Raw genomic sequence first — 26,922 nt, forward strand, 5'->3', positions numbered from 1 at the left:
TCCTAATTTGCAAAGGTGGGCCCGACAAATATTTATAGGCGTCAGATGGAGGGACCGGCTTTGACAAAAGAAATGCAAACTGAAAGTATTGGAAAGTTCTTCCCTCAAACTCATGTGGGTTGTTACATAAAGAAGTGTATCACTGTCCCAGGCTCCCAGCAATACTTTTCTTTTGTTGAACTTTCCCAACAATACTTAGAGAGAGAGAGAAGCTAATGGTTAAGGATGATTACAATTTTGGATTAATATTTTTAGTGTTGAAATTAAGAATTTGGGAGCATCCCCGCATCCCAAATTGCTTAGGCGCCTCCAAAACACCTCCCTCTCCTTCTCTTCTATGGACTTCAAGTTGATCGACACTCTTTTAACGCTTCTTTTGACATAGGGAGTTCATTGACATTTTATAGATTTTGAATCCATAAACAAAATGTCCAATATCATTTTGAGCAAAATTTTCATTGACATTTTGGGAGGCATTTTACATATTTTCATGGACTCTCGTGGATTCGTGTCCATTGAGATTTTAAACAAAGTTAACATATTTGAATTCTTCAAACATTGGTGGACTCTCGTCTGTCCGAATTTGAATCTTCGAATATTTGCATATTCCTAGATATCCAAAGTTAAGTGTTTGGATATTATGTTGGGTGATTTTAGGTTTAAATCTTCTCAACAACTAGCTCAAGACGTAAGTCTTTTTCTACACTCCACCTGATGCTCTTTTTATTACCAAGTGAGATTATCCTACAATTTTTCCTTCAAACATTGGCTTTTACTAATTCAAGAGGTAAGATTTTTCCTACACCTATAAACTCACTCCATGCCCCATTCTACGGTCAATGTGCGATTATTCTAACAATCTCTCTCCAGCATTAGCTTTAGCTTTAATTATTTTTGGGTGGTTTTGTGTTTCTCTCACCTAAAGAAGTAAAAATTTTCGCACACGTATCAAATATGGTCTTTTCCCCAACCAATGTGGGATCTTCCCAACACATTGGTGGAGTCTCAAGATTCTAACAGGCTCCTCATCTACCACTCCCAAGTCCCAACTAATACACATCAATCCACCAGTAACACTCTGAATCTTAAGAGGAAAATGTATTTTTAAAACCAAAAATAGGTGACTCTTTAAAAAGGTCCCAGTCACATTGAGACCCAAAGCTGAGCCTCCCACGTTATATCCTATTAATTTTATAATTAAAATGATAAAATTATAAATGTTTTGTGAATAAAATAAATAATTTAAAAATATAAATTTGCCTCGGTTTTTTCAACAATTGTTTTTTAAGAAAAAACATTCAGACTTTGTAGTCTTTATCAAGGAATTCTCTAAGAATCTCAACATGTGAGCACCAGTGAACTAGTGGTTTGGTGATAATAATTTTATTTATTCAATTCATTTTTATAATTAATATTTGACCAATTTCTCATAAAGGAGGCAATTGAAGAATCAATCTTTATTTCTTTTATTATTTATATTAATAATTTTAACGATCACTTATCGGAGAAGTTGAAATTGGGCCTTTCGTATCTTACTATGAACCAAGCTATCTTAGCCTAGTAATGGTTTTCATTCCACCACGATATTGGTAGCAAAAATTTCTAAACGGACGAAATAGTAGACGAATTAATATGTCAGTATACTCTATATTGACGATTAGACATATCAGTTATGACTTACGTTATTGGAAAGATCGACAAGTAAATTTATTAAGTGGGATATGATAGAAGTAGATTAATGAACAAAACTAGTCTCAAGTTCTCCACAGCTATAAGCATAACACAATTAAGAAAGCCTTTCTATGTCACTTCATAAAATTCTTCTCTTCTTCTTCATTGAAAGGTTTTAAACTTACTAACTTATTCTAGTAAGTGTAGCCTTTAACAAACATTCCTTTCTTGGCTTCCTCGGATTCACCTTCTCCAGTGTATTTGCCAAGTTGAGCTAGAGAGTTAGCACTGGCACGAGTAAGTAAAGCGTCTTGAGCTGCCTTAACATTCTCGGGTCTTCCTCCCCATGTTTTCAAACAAGTGTTTTGAAGTGCTCTTGCATACGAAAACGATACGTGCCATGGGTTAGATCCTTGGTTCATTGCATTCAAGTTCAATGTTGCTTCAACTTCTGATTGCCCACCAGACAAAAACTGCTCATTCGATTAAAACGATTCATAGATTAGTATGTGAGGCACTGAGATCTAAAATCTGACTAGAAATCTGAATTAGTTCGAGCCAGAATGTTGTATTTTATCTGACTCGTCTAAATGACTGACTAGAGCTGATTTTGGGTCTATTTGATTCAGACAAACAAAAATCCCGGTCAAGAGCCCATTGTCCGTGATAACCTAAAACGACTATTTGGCCTGACTAAAACCAGTCAGATTCAGACAATTAAAAAAAAGAAAGAAAGAATCTTGTAAGACTACTTGCCATGATTCCAGGGACAGCTGAGGGGACTCTTCGGTGAAGAAGCTTGAGGGTATAATCAGCAACTTGTTCAGGTGTAGCTCTCTCCTTGCACTCAGCTCCTGGAGTAACCATACTAGGCTTGAGGAGAATACCTTCAAACAAGACATTGTTCTGAGCAAGGTAGAAGAAAACTTCGGACCAAACTTGTTGAGCAACCTCGAAGGTTCGGTCAATTCCATGTTCACCATCAAGTAAGATTTCTGGTTCCACAATTGGGACCAACCCATTGTCCTGCAACAATTTAAATATGAACCGGTCAAATTTATTCTTGTTTTCCTAAGATTACTAGTATAGGCTAAGACGAAAGATTTGAAGTTGGCTTTTACTTGAGAGATTGCAGCATAGCGAGCGAGACCCCAAGCTGCTTCTTTCACTGCCAAAGCTGATGGTCCGTTAGGAATGCTCACAACGGTACGCCTGTTTTTCACCCGAGTTAGTTTATTTTACATATCAGAGACACTTAATTTTCTAAACATATATATAAGTTGGTATAATTTGTACCATTTGGCAAAGCGAGCTCCCTGTTGGTAGTAAGCAGCCGAGCGAGAGGCAAGGCCATCAAGACCCTGGCACCATGACTCATTGTTCGAGCCAGCCAAAGGCACCAAACCCTGTTTTGCTCATAAGCAACCCAAATACTATCAGAAACATGAACTAGTTAAGTGAATCTTTTATATTTGACATTCTTTTGATATATGGATTGTTTACGGGTAATTGATTTTTGGAAGGAAAAGGGTGATTAGTGATTACCTTGTCAGTCTTGATACCGGGAACGATATTTTGCTCAGCAAGAACGTCGACTATCTTCTTACCATCAACTGTGGATTGGTAGAGTGTTTCCTCAAAGAGAATAGCACCAGAGACGTAGTTGCCTAGGCCTGGTGCACTTACAAGAAGGGTTCTATATGCCTGACGGTTAGCTTCAGTATTCTCCAACCCAATTGATGCTAGACGCTTCCCGCAGGTTGCATTTGACTCGTCCATGGCCAAAATTCCTCGTCCGGGTGTTGCAATTGTTTTCTAATAATCAAATAACAGTTAAAGATAAGATAAACAAAAAAAAAAAAATAGTGTTTGTTCTTCCACCATAGACTTCATTCTAGACCCAGTCTGAGTACTAGCCTAGGACTCACTTGAGACTGGTTTGAGTGCCAGTCTCAAGTCCAGTTCCATTCTTAGTCCCATGACTCACTCACGACAGGTCGAGTGAAGCTCAGTCTCAGACCCAGTGACACCCATGGTGTTGAAGACTCTTGACTAGTTTTACAGTGATTATATGATATTCTAAGAGTACTTTTAGAAAGAAAATGTACCGCGGTCTTGACGAGCTCATCTGAATAAGAACCGGCTTTGACAGTAAAAGCAACAGAGTTACGTCTAGCAACAGAGGCTGAAGTCTGGCGAAGTGATTGACCCTTCAACCAGTCGGATTTGTCGAGCACTGGAGACGATTTGAAGAGAGATGCAGAGGCCATTTCTTACTTGTTTGGATGAACAAAAAACAACCTTCTTGCTCACTGCAATTCTTATCTTAGAAACTGTTTCTCTACCTCTCTTTTAGCTCCCCCATGTTATCTTCTCATGATAATATATAGTTCAAGAGGGTGTAAAGATGTAATATTTGAGGCTGAAATATATCAACTAATCAATGATCGCCAAGTGGATGATAACTTGCTTAGGTGGAATTATGTACATGGTTGATATATATTGGAGTATTTGAACCTTGTGAAAAAGGGAATGAAATGATAATTCATGGTTGGTTTGTTTTAAATTTGTGAAGCTATAAATTTTTAAGAGGAAAAAGACAGTAAGAGTGATGACACTTGATAGAAAGAGACAAATACATGAAAACTGTTTCAGAAAAGTACATATTGGTTAATTATGGAATAGATTTGTGAGGTTCCTATTCATCTTCCTCTTTCTTTTTGTGTTCCCTTGATGTATTAATTACACTGTTAAAGCTCAGTCTTCTGAACTGTTGGCGATATTATTTAATTGGGTTTCCCCGTTGTATCGGTTTAAATTAGGGTTTGGGTATGGACGCCCAACACCCTTCCATCGGTGAATTGATTCACATTAACTTATTGTATTATTGTGTTTGTAGGATTCTAAAATGTGTTCATACGTACAGGGCGTTTTGATTCAAGCTCACAAGTCACCCGTTAATAAGATTTCAGATCTGAATTTAAAACCTACAAAATATGTTCATTTTGTGATACACTTAAGTTCAATTATCTAGTAATTTGGAAGAACAGACGAGAAGAAGAATCTAATTCTGAAATAATAATAGCAAAAGTTTGTTCAAAAGTTACAGTTTACCACCTGCCATTTTACATTTTTCTTAAACAACCATGGCTTCTCAAATATTACTTTCTCCTTTCAAGGTGTTCAGGGTGTTCTGGCTACTTGGGTTTGTTATAAACATATCCTATTAAAAGGAAAGACGATAAAACACATGACTAGCTCTATAATGCAGGACTCACGATATTGGAAGAATCATCATGAAAAAGATCCGTTTTCATTTAACCCACTTGACAAAATTAGGTCGCTGGTGACATGCTAGCCAATCCTTATTTCAGATAAGTAGAAGAAACCCAAAGAAGCACATATGATAGTAGAGATGTAGTCACTTCCAAACTCCTTGGGCCTCGAAGGATTGGAGGAATCACAGACACCATCAAAAAGGTTCCCAGCAACCACGAAACGGCAAATGCACCAGCCCTGAGCCAAACCCACGAAAATAATCATAATAAGAAGGAAAGCAATAATGAATCACGGTCAAGTGCTGTTTTTTATCACCCATTTTAAACACTGGGAAACACTTCTCTCTTTGAAGTTTGAAGAAGACACTGGCGGTGGAAGTACAGTCAAAATAATTTATGACAACGTGCGTAGAGAGAGAAAAAAAGACACTTATTTGACCAAGAACCCAAGCATAAACATACCGATAGAGCTAATTATCAACCATAGTTTCATTATGGAATTACCTAAAGTAAGTTACGTAAAGTTAATAAGCATACCCGTATAATAGAGCTCGCATTCGGCTCTTCAGACGATCATATATGAAATATACGGTTGCCAGAAGAGAAATAGCTACTTGTAGTGTTGGGCCTTCTTCAGTTGGAAAGAGAACAGTGAGAACACCAAGTATCACAAATGCCGAAGCTGTCTTTATAATGAACTTGGTTGCAGGAGTTTGAAACCTACTAGTGACAGCCTGCACGATACGCGATTGAGTAACATCCCTCACCTTTTTCTTGATGTTGAGTTTTGGCCTTCTCCTTTCGTGAAATTTCTGCATTATAATCTTATCATGGGCTGATTCTATTGAATCGACACTTGGTTTGTGTCCTGAATATCTGTTTATGAGAAAGTTTCTTGCAGCTTGAATTTCATCTTCAGAAGCTTCCTTACTGATTCCAAGCCTTTTGTACGGATCCCTTATGTTGATTCTAGGAAAGACACCAGCACCTATTGAAATCCATAAAATACTTAAATGTGAAAAATACTGTTATTAATATAACAAATAAGGAATAAACTAGAGCAACTATAATAAACTGGACCCAGGTCAAGAAGAGTGCCATTAAGTTTATTGCTGACTTGTGATGCAATGAACTCCAATGCTAAAGCATCCTATTTATAAAGTACATGTGAGCTCTGGCCATTACATATCCGTGAAGACCACCAAAAATAAAACCCAAGGGGAAAAATACTGAAAGTTGCCTCACTCATCCGTTTTGCTTAATTTCTTAAACAAAATCACTTTAGTAATTAGTTGTCCAAGACGCGATGTGGGTAAGGTGGGGTGGATTAAGCCAAGTAACATGAACTGGGTGATGTAGGACAAGAAGGGGAAAAGGAATTGAAGAATTAATTGTATTATAAGATAGATAACCACAACTACCACACAAGAATAAGCTAGGAATCACTCCTAGAGCCCTTAGGCATTACACCTAGAGATATATTTGCATTAGACAAATATAGTTGCTTGAGAGCTGCTGTTCTTCTCTCTCTGTCCCCTTAAACAGCAGGAACACAACCTATAGATAGCCATAACTAGCCCTTGGCATCCCATACTACATTTACTTCCAGACCTTTGAAATTCTAAACTGTTAGGACTCTAACAGACATCATAGAACACATTAAAGAGTGAAGACATCAAAGACACTTGACCACCCTAATTAATATTTAAACTAGTAGAATTTCCACAAAGATCCATGTGGGTCAGGCCCACATTATTCAAGGTCCTAAGTGGGTCATTCATCTAACACATGTCAAATCAAAATTTGGGCCTTGCAACCCTTCTTTTGACCTCTCCTATATGCCTTTAACAGTTGCTGCCACTCATCTCTATCAATTCTTTCGGGCTTGAGAAAACTCGAGTTCCATCTCAGCTAGTCTGGTTTGTATGTCATTGAGTTGTTCTATAATTTGAAAATGATATCGTCACGTTCATTGTCAGCTAATCTTCTATAACTTCTGAATTGCGGCAGAAATCTGTGGAAGGCTGATTCGAGACATACAAGGTCAATTTATAGGATCGAGCCTGTCCAAGGTTCACGGACCAGATATGACTGGATACCCTGCTGAGTTGGTGTGGCTTGGATGACTCTTTTGGTTAGACTTTAACCCATTGTACCAAGATCCGAGTGATCGTTTGACAGGGAAGGCCATCACGCAGAACACGGTAAATCCAACTTGTCATCACCTAGACAGGGTAACGACTGTCCTGACTCCTGAATCCTGAATCCTGATCATCCAATTGGTTTAGGCATTTAATACATATTTATACTTTTAGCAGATTAGTTGGAATGTGGTTGTATATCTATTAATAAGATTACAACCAGTTGCACTGCGGTTACCAAAACCCATTTTACTAAATTGTTTATTAGGAATTTTTTATCTTTATTGATAGCTAAGTTTAAAATTTGTTTATTATAATAGTCAATAACCTAATTGATAATGATAGTAATGGCTGACAAAGCCAATATGAAATAGATACAACAGTTTGAAGTTTATGATAATATCACAATATGGACCTCTAAAACACAAGGCAAGCGAGTACAGATCTCCAGCAACTGATGATCACTAGCTTTTACTATCCCATAATCAGTAACTAATGACTAACTAGTTGCACCAACTTGAAAAGATAGAGAATAAATCAAGATATGGAAATGCAAATCATCAACTACACTACTTTCTTTTCTCCAACATGAAACATTACAATTGTAGCATTCAATCCGCTATTTAGCTACCCAGTCAATAAATTACCTTACTACGTGCTAACTAACCAACTCGGAGTATGACAGTACAGGTTATCTACACAAACAATTCTTCATGAATTTTACTATGCTTTTCTCCACTATGATGATAACCAGTTTTTGTTATTACTACTAGAAAACTTAAGTTCTGAAGAAATGATATTTCAAGCAAATGGAAATAATAACCTAGACGCATCATGCATTAACGCGCGTAAATTAGTCCTAGCTTTATCCCTTTGATTCTTTCAGTGGCAAATGCTCACAAAAATGGACAATAGTTTGGTCTCACTCAAGGGTGTGGTTGATGAGCAAATTATACTACTCTACTCAAGTTAAGAAGAAGATAAAAACACTGTAAACAATCCGAATTATGGAGGGATAGTAATTACCAGTAGAGTCATCAGCCATATAACCAAAGGAATTTTCCATAGCACTCTTGATTTTATAAGTTTGTTGAGCTCTATATCCATGGAAGAGAAAAAAATCCAATAAATTCTAATTATAAAGATTAAAATAACAAAATTAAAGAAACCCAAAGCTAGAATTAACCTAATTTTACTGAATTCACCTGTTAAGACGAAGAGGTTGAATATTCTTCCAAAATGTCCCATTTTGATGAGGAAGGAAAGCTGAAAGTTTCTCAGAAGAAGAAGTTCGTGAACCTCTTGTTACTGAAGGAGGGAGAAAACATCTGGATGGATTGCAACACAATCCAGAAACAGACATTTCTGAGGAACTATACAAACTACTTCAAACTGGCATTCAATTCATAAATGAAAATGAAGATTCATATTAGTTGCAAGCACACAAAAAGAAAACCCTAGAAAAAAAGCTACAAATAAAAGTTCAATTTAGTAACGAAACAGATAGTATACTAGTACATTTTTACCTGTAGATTGACGAAAGTCGATGAATCCCAGTACAGAAAAATAAAACCCTAATTTTAGTAGGATTTTAAGGGGTAGAAACTGGGGTGACGTTAAAACCCCTTTTTTCTCTTGTGTTTAACAGAGGGAAGTCTCGGTAAAGCTGGCTGGGATTAGTCGAGGTTAGTTCATTCGGGCGGTGCCGTGGTGGTAACGGATCAGTTGTGGTTCGGTTCTAATTACTAAAAGAACCAAAAATATCCAAATACGGTTCCCGCGGAGAATTCATAAAAAGAGAATTCCGTTGCCGGGACTTGAACCCGGGTCTCTCGGGTGAGAGCCGAGTATCCTGACCAACTAGACTACAACGGATTGGTGTTGAATACCTAAGTCTTGATAACAAGAACGAGCAACAGTTGGTAGCCCAAGTGGTTCCAAGATGTTGACATAAACTCTAGAAACTATCTTCAAGAAAGTTTTTCGGCATGAGACCTGCAAACGAGAAAGGAGGATGCCCAAAAGAATGCATAAAGACATTTTGAAGTAATATTTATTGGAATGAGTGGTGAAAATGACAAAGAAGAAAATAAATAGAATTAAACTTCAATGTTTTGGATCCAACTTACATTGGTATGGTATGTATTCGGTTGGTCCATTAACCGATGCAATTTTGTAGTTCTAAATGTGATGCGAGTTCAAAACGCATGTAGAATCCCTATGATTCTGCAATGGTTACCTAGTCACTTGAAATAATTTTGAAAAGCATCTCTAGCTATTGTTGCACATGTCCAACCCAACGATGAGACCATCACATCCACTTTAATTTTGTTTTGATTTTTCTCGTGGAGGAATCCACGTGAACGAGGGGTGATTAGTGGTTGTCGGATGGCCCGACTTGTTGTTGTCGATATGATATGTATGACATCCGTAGAGAATAGACAATTGAAAACTTAAAAGGCAAATCATGCAATACAATTGAATCTAACATGTCAGCCACGATATTGAAAGTTGAAACAAATAGGTTCTTACAGTATGAAGAATGAAGTTTTAGTTAAAATGCAAGTTAGGGAAAAATGTCAGCTCTCAACCTCGAAGACGTCAGTAACACTATCTCTTCAGCTCTTTCTTATTCTGCTTTATGTATCAATTATTTATTTTTAGGGCTTGGTTTAGTATTTATGAGAGAGAGTGTGAGGAAGAGATGAGAAGATGGAGAGGGAGTTAAAAGAGAACGAAAGAAATCCAAAATTTCAGAAAAGAGATAACGAAGAAGAGACAAAGAGAGAGAAGGAAGAAGAATAAGAAGAAGAAAAAATAAACGACCGTTCTCCGACAATAAAGATGAGAAAAGATCAATAGTTTAGAAAATATTTGATAGGAGGGGTAAACAGGAGAAGAGTTAGTCAACCTTAACAGTTGACTGAAATTTACTAACAGAAACACTCAAAAGGGGATTATATTGGAAGCTGGTCATTTGTAAGGACCCATTTTGACGAGGTGGTCATCTTTAGGGGGCCAAAATGGAATTAACCCTAACGAGACCTCGCATCCCCTGGCGTTACCGTTTAGCGCGAGTTTCCTCTCTCTGGTTTTTGTTCTCCAAATACGAGTAAGAACACAAAAATCAATTCTCAGAAACTAAAAATTTAGGGTTTCTCTAGGGTTTTGATCTTACATGGTTAGACCACTACAGACATCATCATCCAGTTCCACATTCAAACCAGGAGGTGAATTAGGAGAAGTTTCCGGGGCTCGATTTATCTAACGCTCGAAATTTCGAGTTAGCTCTTTGAAATGGATGAACCGAAGTTAGCCGGAGGTACTAAAATAGAAGAAGATTCAGGGCTAGTTGAAGCAGACATTGATGTATCAGAGTTAGTTGAAGAGCCTAAAATTGTTGGAGTCGTGAGTTGCTCGCTGATAGTTGGAAACCCTCCTACTGTTGATGGCATTGAAGGTTCGCAGTTTATTGTAAGCCCTAATGTTGTTTCAGATGTTGAGGATTCACAACTAGTGATTAGAAGCCCTTCAGTGCGCTTAGACGATTCTGAATTAGTTGGAGGTTCTTCAGTCTTTCATGATCCTACAAAGAATCCTTCAGAGGAAGTAGTGGATGTGGAGGAAGAGACTACCGAAATCACAGAGGACACTAAAAGATGTGGCCGGAAAAGAAAACGAGGTCGTGTAGCAGCAAAAGCTCCGGCAAGGGCTATTCCGAGGAAGAGGATAGAAGAGGATGTTTGTTTCATTTGCTTCGATGGTGGGGATCTTGTAGTATGCGATCACAGGTTAGGGTTTCTCAATTTCCTACACTATTCTCAAGGTTTGATTCTTGCAACTACTTTTAGGTGGTGTTTGTTTCTTCCAGTATATGAATCTGAGTCTGACTCGTATGGACTGCTAATTCATACTCACTTTTATTCAACTTCTGCACTGAGTCAGCTACTTAGAAGAGTCCAACACACAAATGAGTTAAGAGTCAATTCAAATCTTGAGTCAGTTTTTAAATCTGAAATTGAAAATAAAGAACAAACAGCACTTAATTAGTTAATTTGTTGTGTCAATTGATAAAGATGTTATTGGCGTTGTTAGGGGTTGCCCAAAGGCTTACCACCCTGTTTGTGTTGATCGAGAAGAATCATTTTTCCGCTCCAAAGGACACTGGGACTGTGGTACGTTCAAATTTCCTAATGAGAAAACTGCACTTACAGTTTCAGTTTGCCATCTTGTTTTATTTGTTCATGTTTCTGATGCTATTAGTTGAATGTCACTGTATTTTTATTTAATGTGTTGGTTATGTTGAACTTGACTCTATCTTATTTCATTAGTATGTTTAGAATAACGAATTGTCAAAATGTATAAAGTGGTAAACTCTATGATGAAGAAAAACGGAATGTGTGTTGAGTTGTTGGTCTTCTAAAACTTCTGCTTCATAAGTTTATATATGTACTGTTTGTAATAGACTAGCTTTAGGTTTTCTTCTTCGGCAAAAGTGCACTAAATGAAACTAAATAATATCTATTTTGCTTCATAAAAAGAGTTGTTGGAATATAGCAATGCAATACTAAAAAAGGGTGGTTAGAATATCTATTTCTTTAGAAATCGAAGGAACATCTATTCATGTTGGAGTTCATAAGTTGAGTCCGAAATACTTAAAACGTAGGGAGTTTGGGTTGAAATATAAGATTTACCTGTAATAGTTTTTCCGAAGACTCTTAGTGAAACCAACTCTGAGTGCACTTCTGTTTTTCGCTGTCCTGCATGTTCTTTTGCTCTTACAGTTCTTAAAAGTCAACCGCAAGGATTCCCTCTGTCAAGAATAACCCGTGCTAACTGAATATGAACTGAGACTTCAAGTAACGCGCATACTATATTATATAATAAATAAATCAATTAGTCCATATATTTTATCATGATCAATTAGAAGAAACCATTTGATTTGATATGTTAGAAATGTCCGTTTTTTTCTTTTGTTATTCGATATTTTTCTGATATTTTCAAGCATGTGGCTGTGGTACACCATCAAAGCTAATAGTGAATATGTCAATTGATGCCTTGCTACACGGTGCAAATTTTATTTTTGGTTGAAAAGGAACATGGGTTCATTCTGTTCGTTGTTTTGAATCTCAGTTCTGTCTCTTGGTTGTCATGCTTTCCAGGTTTGCATTTATGTAGCATCTGTGAAAAAATTTCCCGGTATATGTGCTATACGTGTACATATTCCTTGTGCAAGAGTTGCATCAGAGGATCTGATTTTTGTTGTGTTAGAGGAAACAAAGGCTTATGTCAGAAATGCATGGAAACTGCTCTGCTGATCGAAAACAATGAAGCGGTAAGGAGAATGATTTGATAGCGGTGTTTAATTAAGAATTTAGTGTTTACTTGAAGCCTTGAACATATGTGCTGCTTCTAATTTGTCATTAGAGTGAACCAGTACTATGAACTTTAACATTCTTCTGAAACTGTCTTTTTGTCTCTCTCTCTCTCTCTCTCTCTCTCTCTCTCTCTCTCTCTCTCTCTCTCTCTCTCTCTCTCTAATGAGTTCGTTACATGCCTAGGCACATATTGACTTTGTTGACAAAAATTGCTGGGAGTATTACTTCAGGGATTACTGGATTGATTTGAAAGGTAAATTATCATTAACATTAGAGGAGCTTACTCAAGCTAGAAATCCTTCAAGAAGATCTGGTAACGTGGCCCTTAAAGAAGAGTTTATTGTTGAATACAATGTTAATAAAGATCAAGGTTCTAATGTGAATAGTGGTTCCGAACACGTTCAAATTAGTTGTCCAAAAAGAAGAAAGGCAAAAAGAAAATCAAAAACCTCCATCAAGGAGGAGGTTTCTTCTAGTACAGCAATAGTAGCTGGTACTCATAATGTTTCTATGACCGGTCATACTAAATGGGCTTCGAAGAAGCTCTTGGAGTTTGTTGCCCATATGAAAAATGGTGATATATCCATTCTATCACAATTTGAAGTCCAGGCTCTTCTATTAGATTACATAAAACAGAACGGTCTCCGGGACCCGCATCGTAAAAGTCAAATTGTATGTGATCCAAGGCTGCAAGGTCTTTTTGGTGCGATTCATGTCGGACATTTCGAAATGTTAAAGCTTCTTGAATTACACTTTCTTAAGACAGAGAACACTCAGACAGATGATCAAGAGGGAAATGCTGATAAAGAAGCTACTCAGTTGGATGTTGTTGAAGGTAGTGGTGGAGCCTCAACAGAAGCTGGAATAAATAAGAGACGAGAAACACGGATGAAAGCTGAGAGAAGTCTAAAGACAAATAATGATGATTATGCGGCAATTGATGTGCATAACATTAATTTAATTTACTTGAAAAGAAACCTGATCGAATATTTACTTGAAGACATGGATACGTTCAAGAACATGGTTATCGGGTCTTTTGTAAGAATAAGGATCACGAGCGAGGGCCAGAAGAAAGATATGTATACATTAGTTCAAGTTATAGGTAATTTATCAGCACTACTGTTCCTTCCTTCGTATTTCCCAGTTAGCCCTTATGTACTGGAACTTACATCATAAAACTTTTGGAATTATTTTGTGATTTTAAATGCAGGTATTGACAAGGCGAAGGAGCCATATGAAACTGGTAAAAGAAAAACAGACATTTTGCTGGAAATATTGAACTTCAATAAAAGTGAAGTTGAAACAGTAGATAGAGTTTCAAATGAAGATTTCTCTGAGGTGATTGCTTTTCAGGAAGTTATATTTTTTTCTTTTTCTTTTTAAGCTCTTTTGTTTACAACTTTCTTAGAAAACTATTTAGTTTGTGTCTGAAAATGGAATGCTTTGTTTTTGTATTTATTTAATAGGTGCACGAGTTCTCCTAAGAGTTGCTCGAGTATTTTTACGTACTTAGACATGGACACCAATGATATCATACTTTTCAAAACACTTGCGTATCTCATTCTATCATAGAATTTTCTTCTCTCAGTGTTTTCCTTTTCATTTTTATTCTTAGTTTCCGATTGCCCAAACCCTTTTTGAAAAGGAATCTCCTCTTTCATCTTCTCGTTGTCCCGCTCTCCTGGTTTTTCACAATCAAGGATCTCATGAACATCTTATGCTCTTTACGACCATTTTATTGGTGAGGAATAAAGTTTCTAACCTCTTGGTTATATGTGGACATGTCCAGTTTTCTTACCTTGTAGCAAATAGCGAAGAAGTGCTAATTGTTTTAGAAGCCTGTGTTGTACGACTATAGCTCATTGAAGTAACTTAAAACCTTGTCATTTCTAGTGTTCAATTTTGTACTCTTTTGTACATAAACGAGTTGGTAGTATATATGCAGTCAGGTAATCTTATGTATGAAAGGCTCCGATTGTTGAACTGTCATATAACTACGATTGCTTAGTTGAAGGTTTTGATTCATTTCCTATTTCGATTTGTGTATGATCTGTTTGCAGGATGAATGCAATCTTTTACGGCAGAGCATAAAGTGTGGGTCAATTAGCCGACTTACCGTGGTAATGTTAAATATTACACATCATCAGCTTGATTTGGGCATAAGTATTCACCCACTTGATTAACTGATTCAAAAATAGTGCTTGCTGAATGTAGGGCAAGATTCAGGAGAAAGCCATGGTTATTCAGGCAGCAAGAGTAAACCAAGTGAGTTTCTTATTTGTGATTAACCTTTCTCATGGATATAATGCTCATGATTACCATAAGCTTTTATTCCCCTCGTGATCTTGTTATGATACGCTTTTCCTTGATTTGTTCTTATAAATTTATAGTATATTTCTGGTACTTGTTCCTAGCCTCAGTTTCCCCAATTTTTGTTCTTCTGCTTAAAAATATTCTGATGCAGTGCCTAGAAGCGGAAAAATTACGTCTTGGTCATCTTCGTGATAGAGCTAGTGAGAAAGGACAAAGAAAGGAATATCCTTTGTCATTAAGGCCTATTTGCATTGTTTATGGATATCTTACACATTGTTGCTACGAATTGGTTCATGAGCCATGGAAAAAGTTTTGCATTACAACAATAGTCCGAGAACTTAACCTGGAATTCGTGATTCTTTGTATCACAGTTCACTCTTACTTTCACTCTTATTTTCGTGATTTCTTCTTCTTACTTTGGTAAATCATGAAAGGAAAAAAGATTTTTACGAGTTCTGGAAAAGATTTTTCAAAATCCTAGAAATTGGGGTTAATTAGGTACCCTTGTAGAGTTTAATCTATTAGAATTCTTAATGATGTACAGTGAGCAAGAATAAAAAAAGATGAAAAAAAACATGAAGGATTTATTCATATTTCTTAATCTTGCTGGTAATACATATATCTGATCTTTCTTATCTGCAACAAAATTTGCTATAAGTTGCAAAACTTACTTCCGAGTTATCCTTGACTTGTATTTCACGGTCAAAGAATACGTAAAAAAGTTGCAACGTCTAAACCGACCCGAGGAGCAGCTCCACAGACTGCAGGAAATTCCAGAAATACACAGTGACCCAAAAATGGATCCAAGTTATGAATCAGAACATGAAGGACCTGAGCCAGATGATCAAACACAATGTAATCGGATTTTATTTTTTCATTCTTTGATTAAAGGCTACTTTCTCTTTTGAACTATTTCTTGATTAATCTATTGGTTGCTTGATATTATTACCAGTAGATAACAACATTCAACCTAGAGATGCTGGATATGAATCAGAACACGAAGAACCTGAGCCAGATGATCAAACACAAGGTAATTGGATATTATATTTTCATTCTTGGGTTAAAGGCTACTTTCTCTTTTGAACTCTTTCTTGGTTTATCAATTGGTTGCTTGATATTATTACCTGTAGATAACGACATTCAACCTAAAGATGCTGGATATGAATCAGAACACGAAGAACCTGAGCCAGATGATCAAACACAAGGTAATCGGATTTTATCTTTTCATTCTCTGATTTAAGCTACTTTCTCTTTTGAACTTACTTCCGAGTTATCCTCGATTTGTATTTCACGGTCAAAGAATACGTAAAAAAGGTGCACTGTCTAAAACGACCCGAGGAGCGCCTCCACAGACTGCAGGAAATTCCAGAAATACACAGTGACCCAAAAATGGATCCAAGTTATGAATCAGAACACGAAGAACCTGAGGCAGATGATAAAAGACAAGGTAATCGGATTTTACCTTTTCATTCTTCGATTTAAGGCTACTTTCTCTTTTGAACTATTTCTTTATTAATCAATTGGTTGCTTGATATTATTCCCTGTAGATAAAGACAGTCAACCTGGAGATGCTGGATTTAATCAAAAGGTAACAGGACCAATTTCTCCAGGAAAAGGAGGTTCAAGTGTGAGTGGAACCTGGTGTGAATCAAGGAAAAACTCAAATACTACCTGGGATTCAAGCTGTTACGAGAAATCAAGGAGCCAGGGCCAACCGTCTGGTTCGGGTTCTGATTCATGGAATGGTATAGCTGTTTTGAAATCTGAGCCATCTTCTCAAACTACAACAACTTCTCTATCAACAGGGACAACGAAATCTTCTACTGTCTCTGAGGCGGAGAAAATTTGGCATTACATAGACCCATCCGGGAAAATTCAAGGACCTTTTTCAACACTGCAATTCCAAAAATGGAGTACAACCGGGTTCTTCCCATCCGATTTAAGAATATGGAGGGCTACAGAAAAGCAAGAAGATTCCATTCGCTTAGTGGATGCATTGGATGGGAAGTTCCAAAAAGAGGTACAACAACGAGACAACCACTTATCATAACCTTACAAAGGTATCTGGATTACAATATGGTTAAGTAACTTGGATGTAATTCACTTCTGCAGAAAATTAAGCCAGCTGAAACACAGAATGGAAATCCTCATGGTGCAAATCCGGTTGCCGTTAATAATAGTTCAATGGGTATTCATGGATTTGTGCAATCAACTTCTGCACCGCCTAATCCAAGCATTTCGAATGGGAATTCGTCAGGCAACGGTTATGATAAGACTCATTCAGCTCACCAAATACCAAATACAGAAGATCATCGACATGGAATATTAACATCGCAAGGGAGTCCTTCACCTTGGCAACAAGAAGTACATGCTAAGAATCTGACAGCGCCTGCCCAAGTTGGAAATTTTCCTAATTCAAGCTTCTCAGTATCGAACTCACTGGAACAACCCTTTTCTAGTTGGTCTCTAACACCCGACACACAGAGTGTTAACCCAACTCCAAACATGCAACCTTCTCTTGTGCCGCCAAGTTCATCCATTCTTCCGCCTCCCTCTGAGCAGCTGCCTCATGTTGCAGTGGTTCCAGATATACAATCGGTCCCTATGCTAGCGTGTCAATACAAGCAACAACCTCTTGTTACAGCAACTCAAAGTTGGGGACGCCCACAAGGCAATGCAAACATGGGTTGGGGACAACCAGCAGCGAACATGTGTAGCCAACCAAAAAGTAATGGGAATAGATATTCTGGTTATCATGATCGTGGTGGTTTTTGTGGTGGTGGTTTTCGGGGCAGTGGAGATTCTGCCCATGGTGGTGGTAGGCAATCGTGGAATAGACAACCATCCTTCCGTGGTGGTGAAAGAGGTCAGCCGCCATTTAGGATACCTCACAGAGAACGGAGAATTTGCAAATTCTATGACAGAGGATTTTGCAGAAATGGAGCTGACTGTAATTTTTTTCACCCTTCATGATCAAAAGAATGGATGTGTTAGTAGCAGTAGCGGAAGAAGGTTGTTGATTTTCTTGTGCACAGTGTCAATTCTTCGCGATTTCTCAATTCAGTTGATGAATCCATAATGCATATTAATCAAGTATTAAGTTCCATACTAACAATTCACAATTGTGCAGTTTGAACATCATTTATTGAATTATAGTTCTCCAGTCTTTAAATAATTGTTCCTTGTTTAAGTTAGTCTTGAAAGCATATTGTTGGATTATCATATAACCTAGGTTTCTTACATTACTTCATAAAGGCTCTCTAATCCATTTGGTTCTTGGGGCTCCTCTCAGTTAACTTCTGTCTGAAGGTTTCAAGTACTTGTCTCTGACTGTTTATATCACTTAGGTCTGAAAAATAGATCTCTAAAATGTCTCTTTCCTAGGCGAACGATTAAAGACACTAAAAAAAAGTTCTTCAATGTAAGCACTTTTATTAAATAATGTCTTGAGTTTCGTTTGTTTTCCGCTAATAACACTAATTTGAGTCATAACCATGGGTGGAACCAGAAAATAGCGAGGGAGGGCAAAGGTGAAATCTAGTAGATCAAATCATACATAAAAATTTTGTGGGAGTCAAAATTATTGTTAGAAAGTCAAACTAAGAGTCTTTACTAACCCAATTCCAGAGAGGGCCATTGCCCTCCCCTGCCACCCCTGGTCATAACTAATCAACATGGGTAGAATTCAGTACGCAGCTCAGCTTTAGGTATGCAACCCCTAAGGCCTTTGGGTTGCTATAGACTTATGACCATGGAGCACTCAAATGAGAGCGAGCGCATCCGCTTTGATGGACTAGTCAAAGGAGCGGTGCGGGGTTATGAGATAGCGAGAACGAGGGTGCATGTTGATTTCCTCTACATGACAAGTGGGGGATATGTCGTTCTTATGGAGGATGTCCGAAGTGCACCCCTCATTTTTTTTGCTTGAGACGCCTCCTTTCCTCCTACACCAAACACCCCTCCCAAAGAGCGTCTACAAGGCCAAATTTTCGTAATTTTTTTTCTTCTTTAGTAAAAAGAGGATCAATCAGTTTGTATAGTCTTCAGCTTCTTATGACATTTTCGTAATTTTTTTACCGTCCCTAATGACCCCGTTTTTTGTAGTGTGGTTGCAACGGTAAAGTGTGTACGGTGAAAAGGTCGGTGGTCAACGCCTCAACGGTTGAGGTCAATAGGTCGGGTCGACAATCATGCATGTCTGATCTTGTATTTAAGGCCATTGATGATGTCAGTGAAAAACCTGCCAACAAAGAAATGGAAGAGAGAACACCGGGGTGGTGCCAGCTAGACTGACTCTGGCGGTCTAGTTGGTGACAATATTTAAGGTGTAAGCAAAATAACTAGAGTTTGGAAAGAAATCACCCTCGTCAAAGTCTAGCCTGAGGCATAGAGGGGCTGGACTCGGCTCTACGAGTTGGTTCGATTACTGTAAGCGTAGATGAGACTAGAGTCTCTAAGAGATAGTCGTTAATGGTGATCATATGTTTTCAACGGCTCCCTGTCGAAGGTAAGGATGAGGTTCATCCAGTATTCAAGTACAGAAGACGACTATGCACTCCCTTGAAAGAGAATTCGAGTTGTTGTGTGTTTTGAAAGAGAAGAATGTCGGTCTGGAGTCGATTGATTAATGTCCGATCCTTTTCCTTGTCAAGTCGTCCCCATTATTGATAGGTAATGAGGTTTAAATAGCTCAAAACCAATCACAAAGGCGTTACAATATAACGTTCATACGAGGATCGCAGGTCTTTAAAGACCTCAATTAGATCGTTCAGGGGTATCTTCAATGAACACGAACCAAACGGGACCCTAAGTTGTAATTTTTGCCAGATTCCCAAGAGGTCCTATTTTGTGATGAGATTTGGGAGTCTAAACCCCAACTAACCACATGAATTAGGGGGTTATTTAAGAATTTACATGATTTTTCAAGTAAGATCATGAACTCATTGAAATGCTATAGCAACGTCGTTTGGACCCCAACAATGATACAAGTGCTTTCTTGCTGGCGATTCGCTCGACGACTCCACCCTAACAAGACAAGAGTTATTTTCGTATTTTTGCTAATGAAAAAGACCAAAATACTCCTTGTCATGATCACCGTCCACGTGGGAAAGAGGTGATCCAGAGAATTATATCATATAGGTACTTTTATCATTTTTGTTTGGACCCTTAGACCATAAAAAAATCCTTGAAAGGGCATCCAAGTCTACTTGTTTACACTTATAAATTATATGCAAAAGTTATTTAAGTAAACCATGCCCCATGACTCAAAACACATGACTTTGGCCTATTTTAGAGGGGGGCAAACAAAATGATCAATCAATTGTTTGCATTTGTAGATGAAATTAAGTTATCTGCAGATATATCTCTAATAAACTAATCACAACAAAAGATTAATATATACTTGCAATTACCCATGTAGTAGTATAATAATAACAAGACTATGCTCCATATATAGAGAGAGCAACACACATGCCAAACTTCATATATAGCTAAGTAAAGATGTTAGCTAGGTCCAGCCGAAGCCAGATGAATACCATACATATCACAATTCATATTAAAACACAAAAACAATTATCTGATACAGATAACAAGTACCCATTTTGATGCATCTAGTCTATTGTTTCATCAAATTTAGGATATCAAATAGAGACAAAGAAGTTTGAAAGTTTTGGATAATACTTCATATTTTTCAGCTCATTCAATTTGGAGATTGTATGAGTAACCTTCTCCTCCATTGTGAAGATTGGGTTGGCTAGGTTGAAGATGGAAAGAAATGTGTGAGCCTTCACCATTTGCTAATGTCACTGATGATCCATAAACGTCACGTTCATTGTTAGCTAATACGTAGTGAGAATCCTCATCCTCTCTTCCACCACCCTAAAGTTAAACCACATATATATATTCAACAAGTTCTTTTTAGTAACCATATGTTTGATCAAAAAACACCTAAATTCTAATTGAAACACATTGTCGAGAGTCTAGATCTTATAAACTTACAAAAGCATGTACTAGTCTTCTATATGCTTCCTCCAAGCTTCTATTCTGAGAAAACCAGAAGGAGAAAAATTAAGTTTTAGAATAATGAAGAATATATGTGTTATAAAGGTTAGGTTGTTAAGTAATGAAGAAAATGATGGTAAGACTTACTTTTTTCTTGTAAGTGTCACTCTGAGTGCCGAGGACGTGATACTGTTACTCAAATAATGAAAATATAGATCATGTCAGTTTAAGTTGCAGACTTAAATTTATGTGCCAAGCAATGTTTTAAGAAAAAAAGAGGTTGTTGGCTCTACAAAAGCTGGCATTGCCTCCTCCATGAAGCCATATATAATATTTGAATGGAAAGTGTTTGATCTTGGATTGGTATAGGTATTTGAATATCTCCTAAAACCCTAGCCCTAACTAGACATCCTCCCCATATGTGAATCTTTGAGAAGAGGTTTCTCCCTTCCTAATAGATGTATTACGTGGAAAGGCCGAGAAGAAACAGAAGAGCATCTTTTGATCTCTTGTGTGTATTCTGAACATTTTTTATATCTCTTACTGGTAAAATCAACAACTCTTAGAGTAAAGAAACTCAAGTCAAGAATAACATCAACTACATCCCTCGACCAATCATAAATGATAGGAAAATTTTTCTTAAGTTTGCAACTCCTTTTGTCAATCTTATGGAGCCTTTGGAATGAAACCAATTAGAGAAACTTCGAAGAAAAAGAAACAACCAAAGAAAACTTGATAATCTCCGTTAAAGGCCTCCTCCAGTATTGGAGCATCATTGAATCTTGGCACAAAACCACCTGATTCTCAGACGTAGTTTTTGATTGGGATGCCACCGTTCTTACGTAATATAGTTCTACTTTCTCAAAAAGAAAGAAAGAAAGTAAACATACATATTTCATTGGGAACTTCATTGGGAACCACTAAGTGTACAAAAGGTCTTAACTTAATTTAAGACTGTCACTTAGGTAAAAAAACGGTCTAGATAGTAGTCAAACATTAGATTCCCTTATCTTTTAAATAAGACGAGTCAGCATGTCATAAATTAAGTCAAAATCGTTTGTGCACATAACAGTCTCGTATTTCATTAGTGTATGAACTACTCTAGATGTAATAAACAAAAGTTACTATGTGTACAAACGTGACAAGTTAGTTCTCTATGCTTCTCGAGAGACGACCCCCATTAGATTTTCATATTCCTACAAAATTTGGAGATATCCAAACAGTAATCCAGTTGCTATAAAGTTTCCACATATGGATCTTCCATATATCATTTAGGAAGAAGTATTATTAGGGTTTTAAAAGGTTTCCATTTAGCTATGTTGATTAGAAGTTCATCAACTAGCTTCAATGTTACATAGATCATCTGTGCCAACAAGATTTCCATCATTCCAATATTTTAGATTAAGGACTTAATCACATTAACTATGACATCTAAATAATAAAAAGCTCATTAGATTCACAAGCTCTTACCTTACGTTCACGAACGATTTTCGTAGAGTTCTCAAGATTTTGCTCAAGACTACGCAGTTCATCGAGGCTAAGTTCATTCAGATCTGATTCTCCAGTCCTCAACCTGTTTAATCATGCCCTAGATATATACTTTATATGCACTTTTAAGATCACAACAACCAAAACAAAAAAATATTTCTATATACTATCAAATAAACTTAACAAGTTATTGATAATATTTTCATCACCTGATCTCTCTACGAAGTTTATTGTTAATTTCTTTCTGCTTTTTCAAGTTTTCTTGAAGTTGCTGCAAATTCGTAAACAAATACAAACTAAGCAGAAATCGTTTGTCGTGATTCAAACAGAGAAACAAATATAATATTTGACAGGAAGAGATGAGATAGATGGATAAACCTCGTAATGAGATTCCCATAGATCTATTTGTTGAACTTGTTGATACCGATCGAATAACTTCTTCTGGCTAAAAACCCAAGAAAGAAAAAATCACATTTAGCACAAGATCATCATGAAATGACCTAATTAGAGAGTAAGAGTAAGAAAGAGGTTGATGACCTAATTGAAGGACTGATATATTCAGTGACTTTTCCAGTACTAGAGAAGATGATGAGAGAAACTTCAGCATCACAAAGAACAGTTAGTTCACGAGCTTTCTTAAAGATTCCAGCTCTTCGTTTTGAGTATGTTACTTGCCTGTTTGTTGAATTCTCGATTCTTTTTATCTCAATCTTTCCACGACCCATTTCTCTCTCTCTCTCTCTCTCTTACTCTATATCTCAGATTTGAATACAAGATGAACAAACCAAAATGGGTATCTTATTCTAGGGTTAGGGTTAGAGAGAAGAGGAGGTAGAAGAAGAAAATAGGTGAAGATGACAAGACGAGGGAAATTCCCATTTATGCAGCGCGCCAAAAAAGTTTGTTGGACTGTTTCCTCATTGGGTATGATTTTTAAACCATCTCGAGGTTTACTAGTCTTATGTTCCTCGAGATTCGCATCAGTTGAATTAATGTGTAGAGTGCTAGGGATTGTGTTCGTGCATCCAACGGCTGGTAACTTAGTTAGATTCATAATGATTACTCAAGACATCAAAATATCCAACAAATTTTTAGATGCTACTAGATCTATCAGGAGGTATATGATATAGTAGCTCACATCAATTAAAGTGATGGATTAGATTTTAGATGCTTCACCAATCACCACCACACGAAAGTAGGGTAGGTAAGCCATACTTGTTATAGTTTAAGTTGGAAACACACTTCTTTATGGCACTACGTTTGTGAAATGAGTGTGAAAGAATATATGTGTTTCATTTCATGTAGTACTAAATGTATGTGTCAAATATCAATGATATATGATCTTAGGTCCTAAAAAGAATCAACTGAGTGGGATAATGGGATGGATTAGTGCGAGTACGAGTGCCCACGAGTACTTTAGTCAACTGGTCGAGCACATCTGGCAACTTAACTCTTTGTTGCCAACAAAGCAACAATCTTTGGTTGGGGTGATAAGAGGTTTAGTCTTCTATCATAGAGGTTAAGGGTTCGAGGCATGTTGACAATTTAGAAAAGAAAATATTAAACTCTTTGACTATTAGGACACTCTGGTTCAGGTAGTGCGCATTTTCAAAATTCTTATTGACCGAAGTCCACCCATTCTCTTTTAAGTTGTCAGCCTAATGGGGTAAGGGGAGTTGAGGGATCGAACTTTAGAAAATTAATAAAAAAATAAATTTTAAATCGACATCTCTTAAGAGATCTTAAGATTGAAAAAAGTTTGTTAAAAATTCATAAAAAATTGACTAGGATCTTTATTGACTAGATGCATTTGTTATAATGGTGTGTGAATTGATAGATGATGAACATCAATGGAGAGAGAACTTAATCCGATCCTTATTTGATGATATTTCGGCAAGAGAGATACTTAAAATCCAATTAGGAAGACCTCACATGCAGGATGAAATTATATGGATCCATTCAGAGAAAGGGAAATTTACATCGAAATCACTATACCGGTCTTTGGAAAACACTCGTCCGTCAGAATCGGCTATTAATGAGGATCTTGAATCTGTCAAGTGGAGCAGATTTTGGAAGAAATTGCATCTACTGCCAAGGGTTCACTACTTTATTTGGCGATTGCTTCAAAATGCACTCCCCACGAAGGTTAAGGCACTGCGATTTACTCAAGGTGTTTCAAAGCTATGCCCATTATGTGAAGAAGAGGAAGAAGACACAGAACACCTATTTAGAAAGTGTCAATTTACGAAACAGGTATGGTTCAAATCCCCTCTTGGTATGCGTTTTGATAATGACACTTCGATCAAGAAAATTTTAGCAGACTGGGTACAGAATCACATTGATGTTGAGGGTACGAAGCTAGGAATATATATTATGTGGTTTATCTGGAAAGCAAGGAATAAGAAGGTTTTCGAAAACAAGGCTCCGAGTATTGATCAGATTATTCTTGAAGCGAAATCACTGTATGACGCTTTTGAGAAACAAGAAATTATCCGAGACGGTGCAGACATTAATCTACAAATCTCCTGGAAACCTCCGAATGGTGAGACAATGAAAATAAATGTAGATGGGTCATATAAAAATGGATCGGGATCAATTGCTGCAGTCCAAAGAAATTATATGGGAGTATATCAGGCCGCGGACACAAGAACTATTAATTCGAATGGACCTCTTGAAGTTGAGGCAGAAGCAATTCTCCTTGGGGTTCGATTGGCGGTTACTACTCGTACAGATAGTTTGATTATTGAGAGTGATTCAATCACAGTGATACAAGCTTGTACATCAGATTTAGACCAAGTACCGTGGAAGATCAGAAATGTGATATCACATGTACAAGAAGAAGCAACAGATATTCAGAATATCAGATTCCAACATTGTCCAAGACAAGCCAATCAAGTGGCTCATAATCTTGCAGATTTTGCTTTCGATAATAGATTAAATAAGAGGTGGATAGGGAATTTCCCTGATTCTAGTAATGTAACTGATTTTGAGTTAGTTAAACTCAATCTTGTAACCTCTGAAATTAATTAATAAATTAGGCAAAAGCCTATTCATCAAAAAAAAAAGATGCATTTGTTATATAAAAAGAAATACATCAGTGAAAGAAAACTCCATTTTTCTTCGCCTTCTTTCATTTGGCATGATTTGTAGAAACAAGTAACGGGTGGCCTCGGTCAATAGTGGCCTCGAGTTTATGGGTTATTTCCCCACCTCTAAATGCGTGGATCATTTGTTCAAACTGATACGAATTGGGTTTTTTGTGAAATCTTTATCTAATCCCGAGTCATATCTATTTTAAATTTGATAAATCTTTATATCGGTACTGCAAGAACTCTACACACACTTACATAGACGAGAGTAAAAAATACCAGTGTATTTTATAGCATAAGTTACAATGTAAATTGATAAAGATTCAAATCCTCCTACTTGCCGCAGAAAGATATCATATGACCACTCAATAGAAGTTAGCTTTACACACTTAGCTAAATTCCAGTATTGGAATAAAATTGAACCCTATTTAATAACGTTTGATATCTCTGCAATTCTATGAGATTATGGAAGGATTCATACACATTACTCCAATTAATCCTATTAATAATGGAGCTAGCTTCATGATATACAACGGTCAATAAAATAGCACTAGATCTGAAATTTGAAAAAATTAAGGTTGTAATTTGTCATAGATAGTCGGATGTCATTATTACCATCATTAATCAAATCTGAGAACACTATCTATCTATCCTTAAACTAAACAGTATTGTCTCGTGGTCATTCCAATGAACTAGGATATGAAAAATCTAAAGGTTAAGAATGAGTATCATGGTAGAAAATCTAAGCACGATTATGAAATGATGGGACGCATTAGTACAAGTAAATGGACTATCAACAACGTTAATATCTCCGAAGGGTATTGACAACCTAATAAGATCCTCCCATCATCATCATCATTATAAGCTATATATGGATAGGTTTATAGGTTTACCTAGTACAAGTAACGGCTACTTTTCGTGACAAGAAACTATAGATGAAAAAGATCATAAGCTGATTTGACAATACATATTTAAGATGCTTCTTTCATCAATTAGGCTCACTATTTGAAGACTTAAGCTGCTCTAGTTAGTCTGACTTAATCTGGCTCTACTTTTGTGCGAGTTGGTGTTTTTTGGGTTACTCCATTTAGTACTTTTTTTTGGGTTATTTTCCAAATGGGCGACCAGCTTTCTGCTTGGCCTTCTAGATTAGCAAAAATATCCATATGACCATCTTTTTCAGTTACCGTTAACTTTCCGTTACTCTCTGTCCTCCATCTCATCACCTCTCTGCCACATCATTGATCACGCCACATCATCGTCTCCACCGGCAGGGGTCATCGACCGGCCAAATTTCTGGTCAACGACCTTCAAACTTTTTTTTTTCTCTTTCTATTTCTTTTTTTAATTCTCCCCTCTCTCTAAACACTCCGGCGAAGGGTTCTCCCTTCGTCGGAGTTCACGAATAGACCTTGGTATGTTCATCACGAACATACCAAATTTGGGTCTGTTCGTGATGAACAGACTAGATCTAGGTCTGTTCGTGAACTAGAGAGAGAGGGGAGAGAATTAATTTCTTTTTAGAGAAGAGAGAGAAAAAAAAAGTTTGAAGGTCGCCGGTGAA

At 37.0% G+C, this 26,922-nt stretch overlaps 4 protein-coding genes and 1 non-coding gene across 6 annotated transcripts; 1 reads left to right on the plus strand and 4 right to left on the minus strand.

The window, feature by feature from the left end:
• Positions 1 to 1,685: 1,685 nt before the first annotated feature.
• On the minus strand, positions 1,686 to 4,025 carry LOC147551638 (fructose-bisphosphate aldolase 1, chloroplastic). Its single transcript, XM_086671463.1, has 6 exons — positions 3,780 to 4,025; positions 3,217 to 3,486; positions 2,968 to 3,077; positions 2,793 to 2,883; positions 2,428 to 2,697; positions 1,686 to 2,144 (listed from the first exon to the last, which is right to left on the minus strand). Exons 1-6 carry the CDS (start codon positions 3,939 to 3,941, stop codon positions 1,866 to 1,868), a joined length of 1,182 nt encoding a protein of 393 aa, XP_086527589.1. The 5' UTR covers positions 3,942 to 4,025; the 3' UTR covers positions 1,686 to 1,865.
• Positions 4,026 to 4,724: 699 nt separating this feature from the next.
• On the minus strand, positions 4,725 to 9,316 carry LOC147551639 (DnaJ (DUF3353)). Its single transcript, XM_086671464.1, has 6 exons — positions 9,220 to 9,316; positions 8,617 to 9,085; positions 8,296 to 8,482; positions 8,117 to 8,187; positions 5,487 to 5,937; positions 4,725 to 5,187 (listed from the first exon to the last, which is right to left on the minus strand). Exons 3-6 carry the CDS (start codon positions 8,451 to 8,453, stop codon positions 5,037 to 5,039), a joined length of 831 nt encoding a protein of 276 aa, XP_086527590.1. The 5' UTR covers positions 8,454 to 8,482; positions 8,617 to 9,085; positions 9,220 to 9,316; the 3' UTR covers positions 4,725 to 5,036.
• Positions 8,893 to 8,965, minus strand: TRNAE-CUC (transfer RNA glutamic acid (anticodon CUC)). The gene has a single exon. It is a non-coding gene; the product is annotated as a tRNA-Glu (tRNA).
• Positions 9,317 to 10,084: 768 nt separating the features above from the next.
• Positions 10,085 to 17,953, plus strand: LOC147551641 (zinc finger CCCH domain-containing protein 19-like). Of its 2 annotated transcripts, none has more exons than XM_086671461.1 (14): positions 10,085 to 10,881; positions 11,186 to 11,265; positions 12,253 to 12,425; positions 12,652 to 13,570; positions 13,679 to 13,806; positions 14,529 to 14,588; positions 14,683 to 14,733; positions 14,933 to 15,003; positions 15,482 to 15,636; positions 15,734 to 15,811; positions 15,912 to 15,986; positions 16,082 to 16,228; positions 16,329 to 16,801; positions 16,894 to 17,953. In XM_086671461.1, the coding sequence occupies exons 1-14, from the start codon at positions 10,388 to 10,390 to the stop codon at positions 17,752 to 17,754; spliced, it is 3,765 nt and encodes a 1,254-aa protein (XP_086527587.1). In that variant the 5' UTR covers positions 10,085 to 10,387; the 3' UTR covers positions 17,755 to 17,953. The 2 variants fall into 2 exon arrangements, with proteins under 2 accessions (XP_086527587.1, XP_086527588.1); XM_086671462.1 differs by having other exon boundaries at positions 10,157 to 10,881; positions 15,737 to 15,811.
• A 2,298-nt stretch (positions 17,954 to 20,251) lies between these two features.
• Positions 20,252 to 25,179, minus strand: LOC147551642 (agamous-like MADS-box protein TM6). The gene is made up of 7 exons (XM_086671465.1): positions 22,807 to 25,179; positions 22,648 to 22,714; positions 22,479 to 22,540; positions 22,252 to 22,354; positions 20,929 to 20,970; positions 20,779 to 20,823; positions 20,252 to 20,658 (listed from the first exon to the last, which is right to left on the minus strand). The coding sequence occupies exons 1-7, from the start codon at positions 22,992 to 22,994 to the stop codon at positions 20,476 to 20,478; spliced, it is 690 nt and encodes a 229-aa protein (XP_086527591.1). The 5' UTR covers positions 22,995 to 25,179; the 3' UTR covers positions 20,252 to 20,475.
• Between the last annotated feature and the right edge of the window lie 1,743 nt (positions 25,180 to 26,922).

The sequence above is a fragment of the Eschscholzia californica genome, unplaced genomic scaffold (assembly GCF_041429995.1).
Source record: "Eschscholzia californica isolate CP2 unplaced genomic scaffold, dmEscCali1.0.p SCAF_3, whole genome shotgun sequence".
NCBI lineage: Eukaryota > Viridiplantae > Streptophyta > Magnoliopsida > Ranunculales > Papaveraceae > Eschscholzia > Eschscholzia californica.

What these genes read in the sequence shown, in the direction of transcription:
- LOC147551638 (XM_086671463.1), bottom strand. Translation starts at nt 3,941, where the DNA reads ATGGCCTCTGCATCTCTCTTCAAATCGTCTCCAGTGCTCGACAAATCC. An exon ending in ATGAGCTCGTCAAGACCGCG is followed by an intron (nt 3,487 to 3,779) that starts GTACATTTTCTT and finishes TTTGATTATTAG; the next exon opens with AAAACAATTGCAACACCCGG. An exon ending in CCGGTATCAAGACTGACAAG is followed by an intron (nt 3,078 to 3,216) that starts GTAATCACTAAT and finishes TGAGCAAAACAG; the next exon opens with GGTTTGGTGCCTTTGGCTGG.
- LOC147551642 (XM_086671465.1), bottom strand. Translation starts at nt 22,994, where the DNA reads ATGGGTCGTGGAAAGATTGAGATAAAAAGAATCGAGAATTCAACAAAC. An exon ending in TATATCAGTCCTTCAATTAG is followed by an intron (nt 22,715 to 22,806) that starts GTCATCAACCTC and finishes TTGGGTTTTTAG; the next exon opens with CCAGAAGAAGTTATTCGATC. An exon ending in AAACTTCGTAGAGAGATCAG is followed by an intron (nt 22,355 to 22,478) that starts GTGATGAAAATA and finishes ATGATTAAACAG; the next exon opens with GTTGAGGACTGGAGAATCAG.
- LOC147551641 (XM_086671461.1), top strand. Translation starts at nt 10,388, where the DNA reads ATGGATGAACCGAAGTTAGCCGGAGGTACTAAAATAGAAGAAGATTCA. An exon ending in TACATTAGTTCAAGTTATAG is followed by an intron (nt 13,571 to 13,678) that starts GTAATTTATCAG and finishes TTTTAAATGCAG; the next exon opens with GTATTGACAAGGCGAAGGAG. An exon ending in GGCAGATGATAAAAGACAAG is followed by an intron (nt 16,229 to 16,328) that starts GTAATCGGATTT and finishes TATTCCCTGTAG; the next exon opens with ATAAAGACAGTCAACCTGGA.
- LOC147551639 (XM_086671464.1), bottom strand. Translation starts at nt 8,453, where the DNA reads ATGTCTGTTTCTGGATTGTGTTGCAATCCATCCAGATGTTTTCTCCCT. An exon ending in CAACCTCTTCGTCTTAACAG is followed by an intron (nt 8,188 to 8,295) that starts GTGAATTCAGTA and finishes CCATGGATATAG; the next exon opens with AGCTCAACAAACTTATAAAA. An exon ending in ATGCGAGCTCTATTATACGG is followed by an intron (nt 5,188 to 5,486) that starts GTATGCTTATTA and finishes GGTTTGGCTCAG; the next exon opens with GGCTGGTGCATTTGCCGTTT.